Here is a 23,372-nt window from a genome sequence, read left to right on the forward strand (position 1 = left end):
AGACAGTCAGACAACAATATCAGTCACTCAATCACGGGGAAGTTACTGGTTACAGGTGCGTCAGAGTCAGAAGCCAACGGTCTGGGAGTGTTCCTCCGAGTTGCTCTCTTTGTACCCGAGTGCTGGTTCACCAACACGCTCCGGTGGGTTCTACCGGTCCAACCGGGCATCATGGCGGCTGACGGCGCTTGCGTGTGTGAAGCTGGGACGTCACATCAGCCACTTGGGTAGGACTTAGGAAAGGAGGTCACGAGGGGCTGACCGTCTGGTGCTGGCTTTTTAAAAGACAGTCAGAAGGAAAAAGGAAATATCCTCAATCCTGAACCCCTCCCCCTCTGGGACCTCTGATTGAACCCTGACCTGACGTCTTCTCTGCAGTTCGGGGAGGTCAGAAGTCCAGCGTGTCCCGCCGGTGCTGCAGCCGCGGACTGTTCTCGCTGTAGAACTGGCTGAACCAGCGCCGGTGCTTCTGGATGGCCGAGTCCTCCTTCACCAGCAGCGGCTTGGAGACGTACTTCTTGTTGTTCCAGATCATCACGTCGCGCTCAAACTAAAACACAAAGAAGGAAACGGGACAAGGTCACATGACGGAGTTGTAAATTAGGATTTCCAGAAGCTGTGAAAAAAAGGCTCCCATGCAGACACACACACACACTGGCTAAATAGTCATATTAATTAACATTTGCACACATGGTCGACTTGTTTTACAACTTTACAGTTTTTTTCGTTTGCTAAACGACAGTGGGCACAACTGGAGTCACATGTGCAAAACTCTAACTACAGTCTGCACACCAGCAGTTCATGTGGACCAAACTCTAGTTTGTTTTTCATTGCTTGAACACAGTTTTCAAAACTCTAACACTTTTCCCATGACTTGAACCACAACCTGCACAACACTGAGGATCTACAGCACTTTGTTCAAATGCTAACACACTGCTGTCAAAACTATGAACCACACATTCAAACCGGAATACATTTCAGCCTTGTGCCTTTCAAACACTGCTGATTGCAATTTCAGCTGAAAGGCTAAGCAGGTGTCTTCTTTTAGACTTGTTAGTGAACACACACACATATATATATATATATTACAGTATATAGAGGTAGAGCTCAGAAAGACTAATTTTGGAAATGGAACAAGGAAGACGGGTTCGTGGAGGGAGAAGGGAGGCAGGGAGGAGTGGAGGAAGACAAAGAGCTGTTATTCCAGATGAAATAAGGGCTCCACTTATAGACCATGGAATGTAATGTCGTGAACCAAGTGTTTGGTCACCACCAGACCAAAGGTCTCTTTTGGAAGCCATGCTGGACACGAGTCCAGAGGACTGCCAGGGATGGATCAGGCCTTCCAGAAGGTTCTTCCCCAGGTGGCAAGAGAGAACATGAGATGTGATGTTGATGACAACATGTGGCCTGATGCTAGAGAGAGGCAGGATTAGTCCCTCAATTATTTGTTCGAATTACAGTTTCTACTTTTAGTTTCTACCTTTCTTTTCTCATTACTGTAATTCCGTAAATTACTACAGACTATTGAAGCAAACTGCTAATTTTCATTTACCTTAAAGAATTGTTATGTTCTAAAAAAAAAAAAAAATCATGTGAAAGAATGTCACTCTTTTCTTTGAAGAAAATATTACTTTGTTTGAAGTCACTGAAATTGTTCAAACTGTAAAGATGAAAAGTTAGTATTTTCTGTATTGGTGTTTGATGCTCGTGTTTTTACTCTCAGTGTGCTCTGAGTGACAGTGTGTGTTACCTCAGTGAGGGCTGTGCATGTTGTTTGGCTGCACTGAGCGTGTTTTGAGCCATGTGTGAAGAGTTGTGTTGCTTGGAATGAGTTTTGCAGGTGATGTGAACTGTTTAGCTCAGGTGACTGTTGGTAGTGCAGACTGTAGTTAGAGTTTTGCACATGTGACTCCAAAAAACTGTAAGTCCATTGTAAAGTTTGCATTTTCTTTACTATTTAATTTTCTTTCATTTATTTTATTGTATTGTATATATTGTGCATTTCTTCATACTTAATATTTATATTTTAATATTTTTTATAATTTATGTTTACTCTGTAAATAAAGTATATCTCTATCTATCTAAACAGAGACAATGTGACCCAAAAAAATCAATCAGTAAATGATGTCATTCAATTATTTTTTAGCATTATTTGTTTTCTTAACTTTCACACAATCGACGAAACACACTTTTTTTTTACCCGACTTTCCGTCGCACAGGCTGTTGACACAATATCGAGCGCCATATCACAAATAGTGTCTCCTACTTACGAAATTCGAAGAAAACTCTTTTAGAATTATGATGTTTTCAAATAGTTTCCCCTTAAAATTGAAACAATATCCCGGTAAAGATAAAAGTTAACGGAGATCTTCACGTGAACAACGTTTAAAAGATTGAAGCCACTGGTTAGATTAATATTTAAATCAACAGCTCCTAGATTTATAATTTCGCCCGTTAAGTTATTACTTAGCTTTATTATACATTTTTGTAAACTGCAGGTTTTTAGATTTTTTTTTATATTTGATAAATGTGGCTAATTTTTTTTTTAAAGACAGCTTTGAAGACGAACATGTTAATATTTCTCAAAAATAGAAAATAAACTCTTCACATAGGATTTTCTCAAACCATTATTATCCAGAAAAACAATTCCATCCGAGCCTTTTAAACCAACTCATTAGATTTCCTTCCGGTTGAATCAGTTTGAATGTTTCCGCTTCGCCACACACAGCTCATTATCAAGTTCGCTGAGGGCTGTTTACACCTTCTCTGTGACTGCGTGGTGTCGCTTCTGGTGGCAGAATGAACCCACGGAGTGGGAGGCCGGAGCACACGATGATCCCTGAGATCGTTTAAACCTCCTGTGGAGAAATAACGGCGCTCTGCGAACGCCTCGTATGCCAGTGGCAGTCGGGAGGACAGAGAGAGAGAGAGTGTGTGTACCGCACCTGAATGCACTCGGCTCTGAGGATGAATTTGGGCACCAGAGGCGGGATGTTGGACTGGTAGAAGATGGTGTGAGAGACGCACTGCAGCAGAGGCTCCACCGGGGTCACGCACTGCAGGATGACCCCTCGGCCCAGGAAGCTGTGGTCCACCAGCAGGAACACCAGTCCCGGACCCACCTGGAACACACGCAGGGTCATTTATCGTTTCACATCGATTCAGCTTGGTGGTCGGATACATTATCAGATATTTAAAGCTACTTAAAGTCATTTAAAGCCACAGTCAATGCTGCTTAGTCAATGTCAATGTTGTCTTCACCGCACCTGTCTGGCCACAACGTCAATGTCCACCAGAGGCCAGTGGCGTCCAAACACAGTCAGCGCATGTTTCACCAACATCTGAGAGCAATGCTCGTTGGGCTCCGACTCTAGTTCCCACTGGACCTTGAATAGAACACACACACACCAAATTTCCATGACCAAACGTTTTGTGAAATCTCGCCATATATACCTTAAATGACACAAATGAATGAGTAAATGAACATATGAATATAACATATTTTCATGACTTTTCGGGAAACTTTTGGGATTTCATTTTTTTCAATAACTTTTCCAGGTTTTCCATGACCTTATGAACCCTGACATAAGCATGCACACAGTCAAAGTCCATAATGTGGGATTAAAAGACAGATGCACCGTTTCAAATGAATATATTCTGTGCCATACACAATCTTAAAACCATTATATGACATTTAAAAAATAAGAAGTTTGGCATCCCTGAAAACCACGAGGATCATCTTTAAAGGCTTTAGACTTTCTTTCCTTACCTTCCAGTTGTGGCGCAGATATTCCCTGGTCTTGCTGTTGGTGTAACGCAGATCCACTCCGCTGGTAATACCCGCCGTGTGCAGGTGAGCGATGTGAGCGATGTCTGCTGCATTTTCGGGTATCTCCTACAGGGGAGAGAGGTTCACCGGGATGACCCACTCTTTTCAGAAGTGTCTCTTTCCAGCAGTGTCTCTTTCCAGAAAAGACTCTTTTCAGAAAGGACTCTTTCCAGAAATGACTCTATTCAGAAGTGTCTCTTTCCAGAAGTGTCTCTTTCCAGAAATGACTCTTTCTAGAAGTGTCTCTTTCCAGAAAGGAGTCTTTCCAGAAGTGTCTCTTTCCAGTAGTGTCTCTTTCCAGAAGTGTCTCTTTCCAGAAAGGACTCTTTCCAGAAAGAACTCTTTTCAGAAAGGACTCTTTCCAGAAGTGTCTCTTTCCAGAAAGGACTCTTTCCAGAAGTGTCTCTTTTCTGAAGTGACTCTTTCCAGAAGTGTCTCTTTCCAGAAAGGACTCTTTCCAGAAGTGTCTCTTTCCAGCAGTGTCTCTTTCCAGAAAAGACTCTTTTCAGAAAGGACTCTTTCCAGAAATGACTCTATTCAGAAGTGTCTCTTTCCAGAAGTGTCTCTTTCCAGAAATGACTCTTTCCAGAAGTGTCTCTTTCCAGAAAGGACTCTTTCCAGAAAGAACTCTTTTCAGAAAGGACTCTTTCCAGAAAGGACTCTTTCCAGAAGTGTCTCTTTCCAGAAAGGACTCTTTCCAGAAGTGTCTCTTTTCTGAAGTGACTCTTTCCAGAAAGGACTCTTTCCAGAAGTGTCTCTTTTCTGAAGTGACTCTTTCCAGAAAGTACTCTTTCCAGATATTACTCTTTACAGATATTACTCTTTCCAGAAATGACTCTCAAGATGTCAGTTGATTTCTAAAAAGTTACAGTGCTGTTGAGTTTTTGTTTTGTTTATGAAGACAACTCACACCAAAATACTCTGGACTGATAACTAGTACTACAGGTAAGAACAAAACGATATTTATACATCTATATTTTTCGTTAAGTGCTGCATTAATCGCTTATGAAACTCACCTGAAAGCAAAACAAATTGTAAAAAAACCATCTTCATCGTGAGATGCACTTACCTGTATGTGAGCGTTGATGAAGTGCTCCGTTCTCCCCCGATAGACCCACTGGCCCTTTGTGATCTCCTGCTGCTCCGGGACGGCCCACTGAGGATCTCCTCCGTCACAGTGGAACCACGCCAGGATCTGGCCGTTGACCTCACAACTGGGCCAGGAGCGCACTTTGGCAAACTCCGGCACTGAGCGACAAACGAGACCACATTCTGAATCACGCCGTCTCTTTAGGCCGCATGGACACTGGGAAATGGTCGCATTTTATTTTGAAAATCTACTGAATACAGTAGTAGATATCAGGCATATGTTGAATCATCCAAAAGCTGTCAGAAACTAAAAAAATTCTAAGGAACATAGTTTGTCAATCAGTTTTTAGTGGAATGGAGTTATTCACCCCTCCAGAGATCAGAGGTCAATTAGGATAACTCACTTGTTTTCATGAAAAACACATGTTCACTATTTTGTAGGTACATTGTAAAAATCTAGTTATAAATTACATTAGTCTACCATAACATGTATGTTCTACTAAATGTTATTTGCATTTTGAAAACACGTTTTTTTTTCATGGGCTAATGTAGATAAATAGCGATGAGCCACCTGTGCTGTTCAGGAGCATATTAACCTGCTCATTCAAAACCAAGCCAAATGAGTCATAAGGATGTGTATAGATTTAGTTGACTCATTTCAAAGTTTAAAAAACTAAGACAAAATATTCATAAGTACTTTATCTGTATAAAACTCCTAATGCTTTCTTCTGGTGCCACGCTATGGCTAAATTGTCAATTCTATACACTCATGTATGTTCAGAATTTCAACATCATTTGTCCACATTTGATGTAAATATGAATGTTCCTCCTGGGTATGAATCTTAATATTTTGCTGACCCCTTAAACACTTTCTCCGAGCACAAAACCAATATCTTCAATGCGACACACACAAATTATTAGCATCTGTTGCGCCACCACACAGAACAAAATGTTAGGAGTCAGAGAGAGCCTGTAGCACCCCCCTCAGGACGGAGTGGGTACAGCATACATATCAAGATCGAGCTACGAGCAAGCCTTTGAACTTTTAGCCTTTTTTTGTAGAAACAGTTGCTAATAAACTCTTCTTCCAAGTTCTGCAAAACAAATTGCAATGAGTATACCTTGAAATAATACAATAGACTTAAAAAAGTCATGCAAATAAACAGATAGGCATAACATTCTTAGGAAGCAACGCATGGAGGATGGAGAGCAAACAGATGTGTGGGCTCTCAGTGAGGACCCTGTGTAGTGGCTTGAAGCGCGCCTGTCTGCAATTGGCATTAAGGAGGCGAACGATTGGGTTCATTTGTAGAGAGGATTCTGTCCTCTAGGGGCCCCCGTTTAGAGATGTGACAATAGTAGCACACATAAAAGAGTGGTTGGGTGCACTTTTGTGGGCGTTTTTCGATCATGAATGTGGCTTTTGTCTGTGAAACACTTCCCTAGTCTTTAAATCCCTCATGCAATCAAGACATGGTGATATTACAAGTCATTTCTAATAACCCCAATGCCTTTTTTTAACCCTTGTGTTGCCTTCGGGTCAATTTGACCCGATTCAATGTTTAACCCTCCTGTTACCTTTATATTTACTAACATATTTTACCCTTGAGGTCAATATGACCCCAGCTATTAAAATCTCCAGAAAATTATTAGAATTAATATTGTTTTCCAAGTTTAAGTGTGAGGTACTTTATGTTTGTTTGTTGACTCCCGAAAGAACACCGACATTAAACATTGAATCGGGTCAAATTGACCCGAAGGTGACAGGAGGGTTAAATATTGAATCGGGTCAAAATGACCCGAAGGCAACACAAGGGTTAAAGAATGGAACTCATTGGACGCCACCTTCAGATCGTACCTTTTTCCGCGTAAGGGACCCTCACGCACTTTCCGTCGTTCGCCCGAAACTGCCATCCATGAAACGGGCACTCGATGCAGCTTCCCACCACCTGTCCTCCCACGGCCAGGTTGGCCCCCAGGTGAGGGCAGTAGGCATCCACCACGTAGGCCTTCCCATCCTGGCCCCGGAACACTGCCACCTGCTCACCTGTAGGGCGATTAGGGGACCCAAACCAATGCAATGAATGAACGGCCAAGATAAGCATGCAGCCACCATCCATGCAGAATAGACTCCTTAGAACATTGGCCCCTCCAGTTTGGTTTATGGATGAGCCTGCACTCAGAACAAGTATTCCTGAAGCCACTGGCAGACGGCGACAGTGTGCACCTTGTCGGTAAAACTTTCAAAACAAGCCGCGACTGCTGTGGCGGAATGATAAAGAAGGCTGTCGCAAACAAACTGGCGCCCCAAAACGTTTCATTATTTAAATAAATAGAGAACATCCAGACGGGTGTTCACTTTTTCTCATGCGCTTCTTTCTCGTTGGCCATCTGCAAAAACGTCATTTGTTTCATCAACCGTTAAAAACCTTGTGAAGAGAATGAATTTTGAAGTTACATTTGAGTTTTTGGTTGACGCTGGTGCAGCGGACGTGCGAAGGGCGCGCGCTGACACTTTGTACACCTTCGTTCCGCCGTCTAAATGTCTTTTGCAAAAAAAGGATGAGTAGAAAAATAGAAAAAGGTCAAGACATCACCGCTTTCGGTGGTTACACTTGGCCAGATTGGGTTACGGGTATAGATTACAGCTTCAGTAAAGCAGGTTTGGGGGGAACCCGCTTTGTACGGCACCTCTCGGTAGTTGGCTCAACCTTTTTTTCTGACCTGCGGCGTTCAGATTACGCCCAGATTAGCACAGCACGGGTAGGACTGCAGTAACCACTGAGCCGGCTCCGGCAGTGCCGAGAATTTCCAAAATAAGGCTCGTCTATGAAGGGCTGACGGAGCACGGCACTGAGACGGTTGTGGGGCAGGACTGGACCCTGTGGCGCAATGTGTGTGAGAGCAGCGCCAGAGAGGGGAGACAAACTCTGCGGAATTGAATATATGATGCAAATAGATGACATCCGGGGAAAGGTCAGCAGTCATCCACTACCGAATGTAGACCCTTAAGGGGATTGTTGAGATGGCTTGTGGGACGGCGAAATGTCGGTGGCCACAGGGAGAACTTATGGTGAAAGAGACAAGAAAGGGGTTTTGAAACCCCCCCCACCCACTCTACCTCCTTCTGTTTACATGGTCACATGACATCTATTCTTCTGTCCATCCTGGAAAAGAGATCCTCCTCTGTTGCTCTCCTGATGGGTTCTTCACTTTTTTCCCTGTTTTCTTCTGTTTTTGGGTTGTTTTTCCTGATCCGATGTGAGGTCAAAGGTCAGGGATGTCGTATGAGTACAGGTTGTAAGACCCTCGGAGGGGAGTTTGTAATTTGCGATTTTGAGCTGTATAAAATAAACTGTTCAAAATTTAATTTAGGCGACCGAAATGCTTTACGTAACTTTCATTAAGTGAAAGCACACAGGTAGCCCACGCCGTGGAGCATTCACTGCTTTATGTTCTATTTTACGATAAAGGGACCGTAATTTACCAAATGAACAGCACGTTGCATCGAAGAAGACTTGAGACTATCGATATAAATCCTAAATGTACGTCTGCAATAAATCAAGTGAGAAGTAGACTTCAATACAATCAGATTTATTTTTGCAACAAGAGGAGTCGCCCCCTGCTGGCCATTAGAAAGAATGCAGGTTTAAGACACTTCTCAGACCTGGATGTTGCCTCCTGTCTGCTACACTGGTGCTTCCTGTATTATCTGATATACATAGAGCAGCCAATGAGGCAACACGTGAGCTGACTCTTAACATGTCCTGCAATAGTTGTATAAGTAGAAGTATAGTTGTGTAATGGCTTCTCAAATGTGAGGATGTGTTGCTTGACTCTGTCTTTTTATTATTCTGTTAACTAAATAGGATCAAAAAAACATGGGGGAACATGTGATGGACATTTTCCATAACCTTTTAAAATGATTAAATAATAAGTTATTAACGAATAGGTGAAAGAAATACAACATTTTGCTTTGGTGGATGCGGATTCTCTCGGCAAGAGCAGGTGTCTCTTTTGACTGATGTGTTGTTCAGGTGGAAAACCTTTCAAACACTGTTTATTCATTCATGGCGGGTGATGATGGGACAGAAACATGAAAGAGCCACGCGCTCTTTGAAACCTTTTTGAACCCCAACTCAAAGGACGTATCTGAAGAGATGAAACGGCTCCTCGCGTATCAACACCAGAATAAAATATCTAAAATGGGAGGCACGGATGTGTGTTGAATCACGCGCCTGGATGAAAGCACCGCGTGAAATCAATTGGAACTCTTTAACGGAGATGCTGCATACTCTTTGACTCTAAAGTCACACAGATGTAAATGTGAAATATTAAAAGCGTTAAAGCTGCGAATGATGAGTCGTCGTATTATCAACGAGAGATCTGATTGGCTGTCGGATCGCCATGAACGCCAAGACACAGAGGGCAGCTAACGCTCTGTAATCAACCAATCATAAGAGACTTCAATATAGTTTAATTTACCTGGATATCATATTTCCGCCTTTTACTTGTAATTGTAAAAACTGATGAACGAGACATGTGTAGGCCTTATCTCTGGGGATTTCTAATTTCACTATTTTACCAAATCTCATTGACATTCCGATGAAAACGTTAGTCGGCTAAGAAGAACAGTCAGGTTTGAACTTGTTTGACTGATACCTGAGATCGTCGTTCGCTGGAACTTTACATCTATTATGTCATTCAATGAGCATTTCCGTCTCCATGACCACTTCGAGTCAAACGAGTTGAAACGAGCTTGACTCACCTTCAACAATGAGTTTTGTTTCACAGCGTTCCTAAGAACCCTGTTCGCTAATCCACTCCAACGGTTTCAAAAGAGCAAAACGTTCCTAAGAACCACCGTCGCTAATCTACTCAAACAAAGATAATAGCCCATTGTGTTTATAAAGTATACTTTAAATGCCAAAACAATGTTGAAATGAAAATATATATATATATTTTAGGGCTGTGAAACGATTAAAATTTTTAATCGGGTTAATCACAGGTTTTTGTGGATTAATCATGATTAATCACATATTACCGATATTCTCGGTATATTTTGTGAGAACATAGAGATTTATGACAAAAGACGGATATATACATTTATACATTCTTCTATACAATGGTGCTGCAACTCAGCAGTTATTTAGCAGTTTTCTTCCATATGGAACATTAATACATCTTCATCCTAAACAGAATGTTTAACCCTCCTGTTACCTTTCGGGTCAATTTGACCCCATTCAATGTTTAATGTCGGTGTTCTTTGGGGTCAATTTGACCCCAGGCTGTTTTTCACTGTGTCAAACATATTAGAAATATCAACTTTTTTATTTATTTAAAGGGCTATTTAGGTAGTCAACAAACAAACATAAAGTACCTCACACTTAAACTTGGGAAGCAATATTAATTCTAATAATTTTCTGGAGGTTTTAATTGCTGGGGTCAAATTGACCCCGAGGGTAAAATATGTTAGTAAATGTAAAGGTAACAGGAGGGTTAAACAGAGCATTTTTCTCTTGTTTGTCAACCATTAACTCCACCATGATACAATCTAAAGGTGGACAGATTGACAAGTGACTTTTTTTTTTGCTCGGTCCCGATGCGCGCGCACGGAGCTCTGTGGCGCGCCAGACGGAGATCGATAAGTGTTAACGCAACGCGTAGAGACAGAGATGACATGCTGCTGTGGAGATACGATCAACAACAGACGTTTAGTTTAATAAAAGAACAAAGACGTGCTATAGAGAACATGTCAGGGGGCGGGCCAATCTCTTTAATGTCATGCGATCTACCAACACTACGCCGCGATCGACGTGTTGAGACCCTGATCTACAGGAAGTAAAAGTCGTAACAAGGTTTCCGGAGGTGAACCTGCGGAAGGATCATTACCGATGAACAGACCGTCTGCATGAGAGCGGACAGAGTTCAGATTGAAGTGGTGGATTGGAAGCTCATTTTGCAAGTGACTTTTTTTTCGTCCCAACGACCAACAACAGACGGATTGGAAGCTCATTCTGCGCATGCGTTAAATGCGTTTTTTAAAAAAACTAGTTAAACCTGTAATTGGATTAACTGAGTTAACGCGTTATTTTTCACAGCACTAATATTTTTGCTTCATCAAAATAACCGTTTAAGAATAGTCAGAGGGGAATAATTTTTATTACCTATTGCGCCTCCTACAGGTATGGATCATAATATATTCATATTCAAGATTATTTAAGAAACAACACATTAACTGAGTCAGATGTCTTCACCTGAGAGTTACATTATTTAGTTTGTCTTGAATGTGTTGAATTCGCACATTTTGGTTCACATTTTCATGATATTTGACTTTTTGGAAATTTAGTTCACACATTATTCTCTCATCAAGGGTTCAGGGACATTCGTGACTATTGACTCTGCCTGTATTAAAACCTATGCAAGAAATCTCAGTTAAACTCACTCAATCACAAAGGATGCCTTCACTGCCATCTTAACATTTTGGATGCCTGTATACAATCTATGTATGATTTAGAGATCTCTAACTGTCACAAGACGTCTATTGTTCTGTCCATCCTGGAGAGGGATTCAAGATTCAAGATGTTTTATTTGTCACATACACACACAGGGTGTGCAGTGAAATGAAAGTGGCAATGCTCAGCAGGAATGTGCAAGGGCAACAAGTACACACTATTTACAATAAAAAACAACACAATATTTACAGTAAGTGTGTGTGTGTGTGTGTGTGTGTGTGTGTGTGTGTGTGTGCCTAAGAGGGGCAGTTGTGTGGGTCTATGTGGGGGTCCTGGTGAGGTCGGAGTTCACAGTCCTGATGGCCTGAGGAAAGAAACTCCGTCTCAGTCAATCTGTTCTTGCAGCGTGACTACGGAGGCGCCTGCCTGACCGCAGCAGCTGAAACAGTCTGTTGTTGGGGTGGTGAGGATCCTTCATGATCCTGCCGGCTCTGGTTCTGCACCTCCTGGTGTACAAGTCCTGCAGGGTGGGAGTGTAGTTCAATAGTGCGTTCAGCCGAACGCACTACTCTCTGCAGAGCCTTCCTGTCCTGAGCGGAGCAGTTGCCAAACCAGGCTGTGATGCTTCCTGTCAGGACGCTCTCTACAGCTCCAGAGTAGAAGGACTGAAGGATCCTCTGGGAAACTTTAAATTTCCTCAGCTGCCTGAGGTGGTAGAGGCGCTGCCTTGCCTTTCTCACCAGAGTGTCTGTGTTTGTTGACCATGTCAGATCCTCGGTGATGTGGACTCCCAGGTATTTATACCCGCCACCCTCTCCACAGTAGTCGCGTTAATCCCCAGTGGTGAGTACGTCCTCTGTTGTTGTACCCTCCTAAAGTCCACAATCAGCTCCTTAGTTTTGGTGACATTCATGATGAGGCTGTTGTCCTGGCACCAGAGTGACAGATCAGCAACTTCCTCCAGGTAGGCCTTCTCGCCGTTGTCGGAGATCAGGCCCACCACCACTGTGTCATCCGCAAACTTGATGATGGTGGTGCAGCTGACCCTGACCACACAGTCATGTGTGTACAGGGAGTACAGTAGAGGGCTGAGGACGCAACCCTGGGGGGAGACTGTGTTCAGGGTGAGGGGTTTGAGGTGTGTCTGCCCACCCTGACCACCTGTGGCCTGGCGGTCAGGAAGTCCAGGATCCAAGCACACAGGGGGTGTTCAGTCCCAGCTCAATCAGCTTGCCGCCAGTCTGAGGGGACTATGGTGTTGAAAGCTGAACTATAATCAATGAACAGCAGTCTCACATAGCCCCCTCTGGCTGTCCAGATGAGAGAGTGTGGTGTGCAGTACCTGGGAGACAGCATCATCCGTGGATCTGTTTGGGCGATAAGCAAACTGCAGCGGGTCCATGGAGGAAGGGAGGAAGGCGCAGATGTAGTCCTTTATCAGCCTCTCAGCATTTCATGACCACCGAGGTGAGGGCCACCGGTCGGTAGTCATTCATACATGCTGGAGAAGCATTCTTGGGCACAGGGACAATAGTGGATCTCTTGAAGCAGGTCTGGACCACGGACTCAGCCAGGGAGAGGTTGAATATTGTGGTGAACACGAGCTAGCTGGTTAGCACAGGTCTTCAGTACTCGCCCAGATATGCCATCTGGACCTGCAGCTTTCCTGGTGTTCACCCTCAACAGAGCCCTCCTCACACTGTGCTCGGTCACAGAGAGTGTGTGTTCATCCCAGCGGTAGAACTCACCGCTACGCTTAACGGTGTTGTTGTTAGCCGGCGAGCTAGCGCTGTTGTTGCTAGCCTCAAACCGTGCATAAAATGAGTTCAGGTCGTCCGCTAGGGATGCGTCGGCACTCACCATAGCGCGGGGTCTGCTCTGGTAGTCTGTGATAGTCCGTAGCCCCTGCCATAGGCGCCTGGTGTCGCGCTGCTCCATCTGTGATTCCACTCTGTCTCCTCCGTTGCTCTCCTGAAGGTTTCTTCACTTTTTTTTCACCCGTGAAACTTTATTTTCTATTTCTTGGGAGTTGTTCCTGATTCGATGTGAGGTCAAAGGTCAGGGATGTCGTATGTGTACAGATTGTAAAGCCCCCTGAGGCAAATTTGTAATTTGTGATTCTGGGCTGTATAAAATAAACTGAATTGAACTGTCATTTAACACAACCCTCTCTGACTATTGAGGTCAAGTAATATCCAACAAACCTTATGCTGACTGCACCACATAATACACATACATAATAATGAAAATACTCCCATATTTCAGGGGCAATGGGACAAACAAGTCTGGGTACTCTCTCTCTCTCTCTCTCTCTCTCTCTCTCTCTCTCTCTCTCTCTCTCTCTCTCTCTCTCTCGTCCTAGTGGTTAACTGAACTCACCTGTCTGCACCTCTGACTTCACACTTCAGCTCATGTGAACAGGGGCACCTCCATTCCTCTAGATTACAATATTGGCTTCTAGAGAACGTGCCAAATATACTATTGTATGAATACAACGTATGATTGTTACTTTGGTGAACACTGGAGCTCATGTTAATCCAGTATTGTATCCTATACTTTAGTTATTTAAGTAGGAGCGTTAATGCATTCACCGCCAATCAACGTACCGAGCATCGAGACACTTTTGACCTGGCCCGTCTGCAGCCTGTGTGAGTCCATCACCCGGTACCAGCCGTTTGGATAGACGGGGGGCAGCTCTCCGGTTTTCCTCCTGCGGCGCACCTCGTTGGCCGCCTGCGCTCTGGAGCGACCGTCCTCGGCGATGTAGCCCACATCATCGGGGCCCCTGAGCACCTCCAGGGGACTGAAGAGCAGCCTGTGCAGCCAGCCCGCGGCGAGAAGGAAACCTCCGGCGATGACGCAGAGCGCAGCGAGCGCAAGTGGCCCTGCGTCGCCCCACACCGGGGACCCGGTGCCCACTGTATATTTTTTGTATATCGGACTGCCACTCAAGTACATTGAGGTGAGACTGTATTATTTACAAGGTCAATAATTAAATGTGAAGCTCCACGAAGTGTTTCATTAAACATGCGATTACAAATCACTGGTCAAATAAATATATATACTCAATTTAAATGACCATGCAAATGTGTCACCCTGTCTGTAGAAGATGCAGAAGATTTTTATAATCAACTTGTATAACTGACACTGATTCGGGGCACCATTTGACTGTATCATATTTTTTTTAAAGACTGTTTTAATTTCAAAACACACTTTGTCATTTCTTATTTTCAATGTAGGCCTATTATGTTTTATTTTTGTTTATTATTCAACGATCCTGTTGAGTGTGTGTGAATTTTATTTAAGTGTGTTTTTATTTATTTAGCGTTATTTAAGAAAATCATCAGAGGTGAGTTTCACCTCTTATTCCTCGTAAGCTTCCGTAGTAAAGATAATTAAAATATACATTCTTCCCTGCCCGAAACAAGTGTGTTACATCCTTATGGGCACAAAGCCAGGAGCCTCTTTAAGCTTTCAATGAAAAAATGGCACTCACACAGAATTGATAACATAGACAATTAAAATATATTAGTGCAGCTTTTAGATATATAAAAATATGTGTCTCAATTGTACAATGTGACAGCAGAAAATTTGTAGTGTTTCCCCACTAGAGGGCACATCTTCCACAACGAATCAGGATGTCACTGCAGGTAGATATGGAGAAAGCCATCTCTGGCAGGGCACATTGGCAAAGCCCCTGACAGATGTTTTGATTGTCTCATAAGTTTTTTAAAGTGCACAATCTTCTTTTTGCATAAACAATGTTGTGACAGGTTGGTGGCTATCCCCAGTGGGTTTCTTCCCCAAGCACCGAAGGATAGGCATACGAAGACGGATATTTGGAAATACCATTTATTGTCATTGCAGACTGTGCCTCTGCTCTTCACTCTCGCTCCCCAGTCCCTACCGCTCCTTTATGGGGACAGATGGCCTCAGCTGGGCTGATTACCAGCTGAGGCCAATTAGACAATGCTCCCTGAACCACCCCCCCCGCTCCGCCCACTCTGCATCCGAGCATAAACACAAATGTATTTTTTAAACAAAAGACGCATCACTGAGCGTCAGCGGCACCGTGAGATGGGAGGCTGGGAAGAGTGCTGGCCCAGAGGCGAACAAAATGTAGTCTCATATCCCGTCCGATGGAGCTGTCGTTCATCTTAGCATTGATGTCCAGGAACTGTGGTTCAGTTCTGGTGAATGCAGGCCAGGTCACAGGAACCTTCAGGGTTCCTTTGTTGGGGTTTCTGTGAGAATAATAAGAGGATAAACACTTGTCAAGGTATCCATTAGTTGGAGAGAAAAAACGGATGTTTGCACTGGTCAAATAATACTGGTTAGATATGTTATACGCTGTTTTGCTTCCATAACAGTCTTCAGACTAGTGCAAAGAAAACAATGAAAATACACATTTAGGTGTTCATTTTACTATTGTGTCTTTTTGCATCTTTAGATTTCTCCTAAATTCACCAAAGGTTAGAATAAGATAATGCGTTTGCTATTGACATGCAATTGATATATTAAACATGGACTTTTAGGGACATTATACTAGAAAAAACATTGTCCTAATGTTAGTTATCAACTGGGGAAGTTTAATGGTGATATCTGTTGATTAAATATTGTTTACCCGTACCCTCCCCCCTCAGTGTCTTCAAAATGAATGTACTTTTACAATCCATATGTTTAAATGCCATATTCTCGAAATCAGTTTTATTCTCCTCCTGTGAGCCAGAAACCTCGACTTCAGGAGCACGTACACCAAACATCCCAGTTTCATTCCACTCTACATTCTGCAGATTTGTTGATATATCGTGCATATATATATATATATATATATATCAAGAATTCAGTGTTGCACATGCATTTACCCAGTTCTGGCAAAGTTAGTCCAGTAGGCGATGATAAAGCCCGACAGGTCTCTGTGTCGGTCCCCATACGCCTTTGGAGTGGTGAAGGGTTTGCCGAACACGTACTGCAGGTCATCGGCGTGGTCGGCTCCCACCCAGTCGTGGTAGGGTTTGCCCGGTCCGGCCATTAAACTGGGCTCGGAGAGCCGGTAGGAGTAGGTACGGCCCGACCTGTTGAAGACCATCACAGTGTGGGTTTTAGTTCCTAAAAGACATAAAAGACTTGAAGGGAAAAGAACCGCGCTGTTGGCCCCACCCACCTGGCGTTAGCTGCGTGCAGGTAGATGGCCGTCTGGACAGGAACCAGGAAGATGTAGTCAGTCTCAATGTCCACAGCAGTCCTCCTAATGCTGTCCTGGCTGGGTGTTGATGCCCAGTTGGACGAATATTCAGCAAAGGCAATCTCCGAAGCAGCTGGCCCCATCTCTTTGGTATAAGCAGCAAGGAGCCTCTTGACATCTTCTCTGCAGTCAAAAGCTCCACAAAATCAGATGGTAGGGCCCACGAAACAAAATGCCTTTCCTGCTGAGCACAAAGCGACCTCTTACATGGGAGTCGCTTGATTCTTGTCGCCAAGGGAAGGAATGTCCTTCAAGGTGAAGAGGTGTCCGTCCATGTCGTTGACCCCTGCGAGGTAGTCGACCTCGGCGGCGTTGTGGAACAAGTTGAACGGCTGATCGGGGAGGAAGTCTCCGTCAACAACGGGAGTCAGAAGCACGTTTGTCACCTCGGGATCTGAGAGAAACGGGGAGACAGAAATACTGAGGCGCCACCTCACTTGTCAGATTCAGATTCAACATATTCAACTTTATTGTCATTAGCACTGGGGCAACAAAATGTAGTTTCACATGTGACTAGAGAGTGCAAAGAAGCAGTGTACCATAAATCAAAAATGCAGAGCAGATATAGTAAACAGTGGAAATGTACAACTATATATAAACAGCATGTACAAACAGCAAACCAAAAGCCAAAGGTGCAAGTGACTATATTTAGACATTTAAGGTGCAGTGTGATTGGGGGAGGGTGTGGAGAGAGATTGGCGATGATGTAAGGGAGGGGGGGGATAGGGGGGCTGTCAACATGGTGCAGAGTTGAGGCTGTTGTATATGCTGGGGGGCGTTTTAAGATACACTGAGCACCTCTCTCCTCTTCTCTCTCTACTAATGGATGAATTTACATCTCTCCATTGCACATTACTAACTCTGCTTCCTCCTCGGATCGTGGGCCATGCCTCCTACGGCCAATATTGCTGCGACAACACGTTCCTGTAGGTACATGTTGCCCAACATCAGGAGAATACGTCCACTTCTTAATCAGAAGCAGGGTTGGAGTGGGGCCACTTTTCAGCCCGGGAATTTCAGGCTCAAGACCAGCCCACTTTTTTTATGGTAGTGGAAATTGGATAATGCAATGCAAATACTTGCGCGCGCCGGCATCGAGCCGAGAAGAGTTGTTGACGGGGTGCAAGTGACTATTTTTTTGCTCCGTCCCGATGCGCGCAGACCGGCGTCGGAGCTCTGCAGCGACTGCGATCAACCTATCGAAGTGTCAACAAATAAAATTCTCGACCGGCCCAGAAGTGAAGCGGCCCACCGGGAACTCTCCCGATTCTCCCGATTACCCACCCCGGGCCTGATCAGAAGGCGGCACAGGTTCAGGCGCTGGTCATTTCATGGCTAGACGACTGTAACTCCCTCGTGGCAGATCTACCTGCCACCCGACCTCTGCAGCTCATCCAGAATGCAGCAGCTCGACTGGTCTTCAGCCTTCCGAAATTCACCCACTCCTCCGCTCCCTTCACTGGTTACCAGTGGCTGCCCGCATCCAAAACATCGGTACTTGCGTATCGTGCTACGAACGGATCGAGCCCTGTATACATCCAGGATATGGTCTAACCGTACACCCCAGTACGTTCACTCCGCTCGGCAACAACCAATCGACTTGTGACTCCTTCACGCCAAGATAATCACTCGACAAAATCACGACTGTTTGCTGTCCTGGCTCCTCAGTGGTGGAACCAGCTCCCCACTGACACCAGGACAGCAGAACGTCTCTACATGTACTGAACTAAACTAAAAACACATCTTTTCCGACTATACCTTGAATCAAAACAGATACGCACTTCAATGGCACTTACTTATGGTATTGTTGTAGTTTGGCTTTCTTAAAGAAATGTTCCTTTCTTGATGCTTGTTCTGAGTTTGTACTTCGCGTAAGTTCAGACAGGAATACCAAACCCCTCATGCCAGCCATTTATCCCTCATATGTTCTGCTAATCATTTCCCACACATGCTCACTCATTGTTTACTCGCTGTCATCCCTCGCCGCCATCAATCATGACTCCAGCTGCGCAGATCAGCTGGTCCACTCTATCCAATAAGCACGGGGAAACAATGACATGGCGAGCCGATCGTCTCGCTGCTGTCTCATTCAAATATGACCGTCTCTCTACCTTCAGTTCATTCAGGTTGCTGTCATGCACACCTCCACCACCATCTCCAGCCAGTCTTCACAGATCCATCAGCTTCAACTCATCATTCCATCAGCTCATCAGCCACCACCAGGTCTGGACTCCACGGGGGGATCTATCTCGTTGCTGATCGGGGCAGTCGGCCCTCAACTACAAATCTCCCCGTAGAGTCCAAGCGCCAAAGACTCTAAGACTTCATCATTGCATATCACCTGTTAACAATAAACATTATCCTTTCTTCATCTAACTGGTCTCTCCCTAATTGAAATGGTTGAATTCACTCTTTGTAAGTCCAGAAAGACCAACAGGAAAAGGATACTCACGGTCTGGGGAGCTTTGTTTGACGTGAGGAATGGCCATGGTGAGGTTCTTAGCATTGCTTGATTTCAGACAGGCCGCCATCCGGTCATCAGTGGGGCAGCCAACATTCTCAGCAACCTGAGCACATGTTTTTAGTTTATTTAGTAGACTGGCCTGATCTCAGTTAAACTCTCAATGGTTTTGCCCTCCAGCGACATCAGAACATGTCAGTAAGCGATGGTAGAAGAGTGAATATCAGCAAAAGTAGAACCAAAGCATGCTGAAGCCAAGAGTCTTGCGATTATTGATCGATTGATAATGTCTAGCAGCTTTAAAAGCAGTGTCTATGAAAAGTATTCAACCCCTGTGGAAGTGTTCATGTTTTACGACATCGAATGTATATTTCATGTGGCTTTTTTCCCACCCTGATCAATACAAAAACATGAAAACTTCTACGACGAGCCTAATACTTTGTATCGCCAATCATAATTGGTCTAAATCTCAATGACATGATTGTCTGCAATTGGTACGTCTGTAGCACAAAGGTCAAAATGGCATCGCTAGAACATTAGTCATTTAACTACATAGCTAACGATATATAGACACTCACTGTGTGCAGTTGTCCATGTAGTGGTGTACATATATGTAACTAAAAATAAAAAATGTATGCATCTAATATATTAGCAGAAGTTTGGGTGCAAAACATATTTGATTAGTCTGTATCTCTCCAATCTGAGGTCAAATGAATGAGTCACATTTTCCTGCTTTTTGAAGAGAAAGTTGTTGGTTTTTGATTCGACAGCGTGGGTCCATCTTCATGACATCAGACGGTGACTTACCTCCTCTGCAACCTTGCGTGGGTTCCTGTTCAGAGCCCAGGGGCAGAAGGCCACACCGCTCTGGGAGATGGCTCTCTTGAACAGCCCTTTGTTGTGCGGGGAGAGAGTCTGCATAGGAATACATGCATAGATCAGTGGTTCTTAACCTTTGCGTCAGTGATGTCCCTTGTGAAATATGTTTTCAGCCAAGTACCAGCGCGAAACATTTTTTTGGTTTAAAATGTTTTTTTATACACAGCGCTGTGCCATCAGTGTCTGTTTAATATAGAAAAAAACATACACTTATTTTCATTAAATATCAACTTGTGGTTGTGTTTATTTGACTGACTTCCATAATGAAAAAATGCATGAAATAGCACTTTTCCAGCCTTAAACTTGACACTTATGGCGTAGTAATATGAAATGCAGACTGAATTATGTGCTATTGTGCAGAAATGCTCCGAAGATATATTTCAAATACTTTGTGAGATGTTTGGTTAAATATGTATGAATGCTTTAACAAATATTATGCAGGAGGATCATTTCCACCAAACAAATAGATTTTCTGAAGCCTGGCAATGCATACATGCTTCTTAATAATGCATCAATTAAAATGAATTATAAATTTTAAAAAACATTAATACAGCCATTACTTGCAACCTGCCATGCTTTATTCGAAGAATACTAAAGCTTCTGACCTGGAAGCTGACACTAGCTCCGCCTGCAGACTCTCCGAAGATGGTGATGTTGTCGGGGTCTCCTCCGAATGAGCGGATGTTCCTGTGCACCCAGGCGATGGCGGCGTGCTGGTCCCACAGACCGTAGTTTCCTGTCGTAAATGCCAAATTATGGAGTTAGCACATCCAACAAACGGGCTATCTGGAGGCATTTAAAGATGACCCCACTTGGTTCCAGGAAGTGGATGTGAAGGACACTCCAGGTAGGAGAACCAGATTCCCTTCAACCGCCCTTACCGGGTAGGAGAGAGTCGCCGGTACTGAGGAAGCCCAGGGTGCCCACGCGGTATCCCACAGAAACCACAACAACATCGCCCTTGTCTGCAATTTCCTGACCGCTGTACAGATAGTTGTTGAGAAAATTGGGCCCCATTGAACCGCCGACCATGAAGCCTCCTCCAAACAACCAAATCATGACGGGGAGACCTGATGACACTTTGGGTGAAAATAGAGAAGCTTTTATTGTTCATTTTTTTACCGTATAAGCACAACTACTGTATCAGTCAGTGCGTTTACATGATGGTATAATTCGAATCTTGCTTTAGTCGGACTATGCTATCTTTTGGGGGATCTGCTGTTATCCCAATATACATGGCAGTGAGTAATTCGAATCATTGGCCGAAAGCATGTCATATCCGATACGATAGGTGGCGCTGTTTTCATTACAACTCGTGGTGATACAGCCATTTCCGCTTGACCTCTTCACCACCACCAACAACAACATTTCGAGAAAGATGGCGAACAGAGAGCGAGCCGAAGGTCCATTCCTCTGCTATTCTTCCATGGTGTTCATAGGAGCACAGCGAATGCAAATGGCGCTATTGGCTGAGTTGATAACGGAGAGAAGACGCCGTCGCCGAAGGTACACGGAGAATTAAATTTATCGCCTCTTTCGACTTCCGGTCACGACATGGGAGGGAGGAGGAGGCGGAGGATCTCGAGCATGCGCAAAGACGCAAAGTCCAGTTCCGAATCGTATTCAGAGTTACATGCCGCGAGAGTCGAATTATCAACTGGATCGGACCGAGCTATCCAGGGGTGTTAATCGGACCGAAGTCGGACCGCACATAGCCCGACTAAGGTGTTTACATGAAACGGATAATTCGATTTCAGTCCGACTAAGCCAATAATTCGATTGCATGTAACCGCACTGACTGATTGAACCACCAATACTAAAGCAAAACAGAGGCTACCATGTCGGCCGTGAGGAACCCAGATGTTGAGGTAGAGGCAGTCTTCGCTTCCAAAACTCGAAGTCTGAAGCATGTTGATCTGGAGACATCTCGGGGCAAACTTTGTCGCCTTCCGTATACCTGGGTATGAAAACCCTACCGGTCATAACTTCACAGAGAGGCAGGGATGATTTAAAGTTGTTATTTATGCGATGCAAATGCTGCATTTGGTTGGATTGGGTTTGAACGCACCATCCCAGCCAGGGTGAGGTTGGGGCTTCTCAAATATGCCAGGCTTGGCGGCGAAGGGAATTCCTTTGAAAACATCCACAGAGCGGAAAAGGCCGAGAGGTATATTTAGTCCCTGAATGCCACCTCCTTCTGTTTGTACCACACCGAGCTGAAGAAGGGGTCAGACAAGCGCTTACACCTTCAATGACAGCGTAAAACAGTGTTGCTGTATGCGGTTTAAAAGCTTAATATTTGGGTCAATTGTTACATCAGATAGTGAACATTGTAGCATATACTACGGCTCCACAGCCGCATTCGGCTCATAAACCCCTCTGTCATGGCTCCCTGCAGCTTTAACCCCCCCCCAAAAATACATATATATCGTTTTGGGTATATATCGTCAACTAAACGAGGAGATGGATGCGCAATTACTCTGATTTTTGGCCGCCTACTCTGCCTCACGACCCGCCCTACTCCGCCTCTGATTGGTCATGAAACGTCGCTCATCCAATCACACTGCCATCTGAAGGTGGCTAATCTTGAATTTACGACCCCCGATAAGCTAACCATGGATAAATCCAAGACATTTTCTTTTTTTATTCAGTGTGGACAGATTAATTTGCTTTCAGTACTACTAATGCAGGATTAACTGTATGCATGGCATGTGGCGAGAAATTGTCAAATAGCAAAAAATGTAATGTTGAATGACATTTCCAGAACAAACACACAGCATTTGCTGAAAAGTACCAAGCAGGAGATGAAAGAAAAAGAGCGATTTCGAAACTGCTGCAGAGCAAAAATACTTTCAAGAAGTTGATCAAGTCTCCAAACTCAACTACTTTTTTTTTGTGGCTCTTTTGATACAAAAGATTGCCGACCCCTTGACTAGACAGACAGAAAAAGAAATGTGAAGCTATTCTTCCATTGCATTCATGCAACATTGTTCGAATGTTCGACATGTTTGAGCCGCTCAGTTAATAATTATCAGGAATCGCAAAAGCTGACAAGGGTGAAGTGAACTCATTATGAACAAAGGCAGACACCATTTTCACATCCCATTTTTTTGTATCTTCACACCACAACGAGAGGAATAATTACTCCATGTTAACCCTGGATAAGTTTGATTAGAACAGACTTACGGAGGCCGCTGAGGCCGTTGCCACAGAAAAGACAACAGCGAATAGAATCTTCAGTTTCTCCATGGTTGTCCATAAACCAGCGAATGCCTCACCGGGTACTTATATGCACAAGATCCACCCCCCTGCAAGAGAGTGAAAATAGCTGTTTACACATATGACACAAACGTGTCACCCTGTGGTCAGCCTGATGATTTGATCTCCAAACCGCTGACCTCTGATGGGAAA

General features: G+C 44.1%; 2 protein-coding genes across 2 annotated transcripts; both read right to left on the reverse strand.

The window, feature by feature from the left end:
- Window positions 1-388: 388 nt before the first annotated feature.
- zgc:92275 (cholesterol 7-desaturase nvd) lies at window positions 389-14,334 on the reverse strand. Its single transcript, XM_056433156.1, has 7 exons — window positions 13,983-14,334; window positions 6,780-6,968; window positions 4,902-5,080; window positions 3,773-3,898; window positions 3,270-3,389; window positions 2,949-3,125; window positions 389-550 (listed from the first exon to the last, which is right to left on the reverse strand). The coding sequence occupies exons 1-7, from the start codon at window positions 14,332-14,334 to the stop codon at window positions 389-391; spliced, it is 1,305 nt and encodes a 434-aa protein (XP_056289131.1).
- A 1,056-nt stretch (window positions 14,335-15,390) lies between these two features.
- On the reverse strand, window positions 15,391-23,237 carry LOC130205395 (bile salt-activated lipase-like). Its single transcript, XM_056432740.1, has 11 exons — window positions 23,148-23,237; window positions 22,030-22,177; window positions 21,799-21,918; window positions 20,843-21,040; window positions 20,567-20,697; window positions 19,890-19,997; window positions 19,074-19,188; window positions 16,829-17,015; window positions 16,541-16,744; window positions 16,242-16,451; window positions 15,391-15,620 (listed from the first exon to the last, which is right to left on the reverse strand). Exons 1-11 carry the CDS (start codon window positions 23,208-23,210, stop codon window positions 15,428-15,430), a joined length of 1,677 nt encoding a protein of 558 aa, XP_056288715.1. The 5' UTR covers window positions 23,211-23,237; the 3' UTR covers window positions 15,391-15,427.
- Window positions 23,238-23,372: the final 135 nt, after the last annotated feature.

This window comes from Pseudoliparis swirei, chromosome 15 (genome assembly GCF_029220125.1).
Source record: "Pseudoliparis swirei isolate HS2019 ecotype Mariana Trench chromosome 15, NWPU_hadal_v1, whole genome shotgun sequence".
Taxonomy (NCBI): Eukaryota; Metazoa; Chordata; class Actinopteri; order Perciformes; family Liparidae; genus Pseudoliparis; species Pseudoliparis swirei.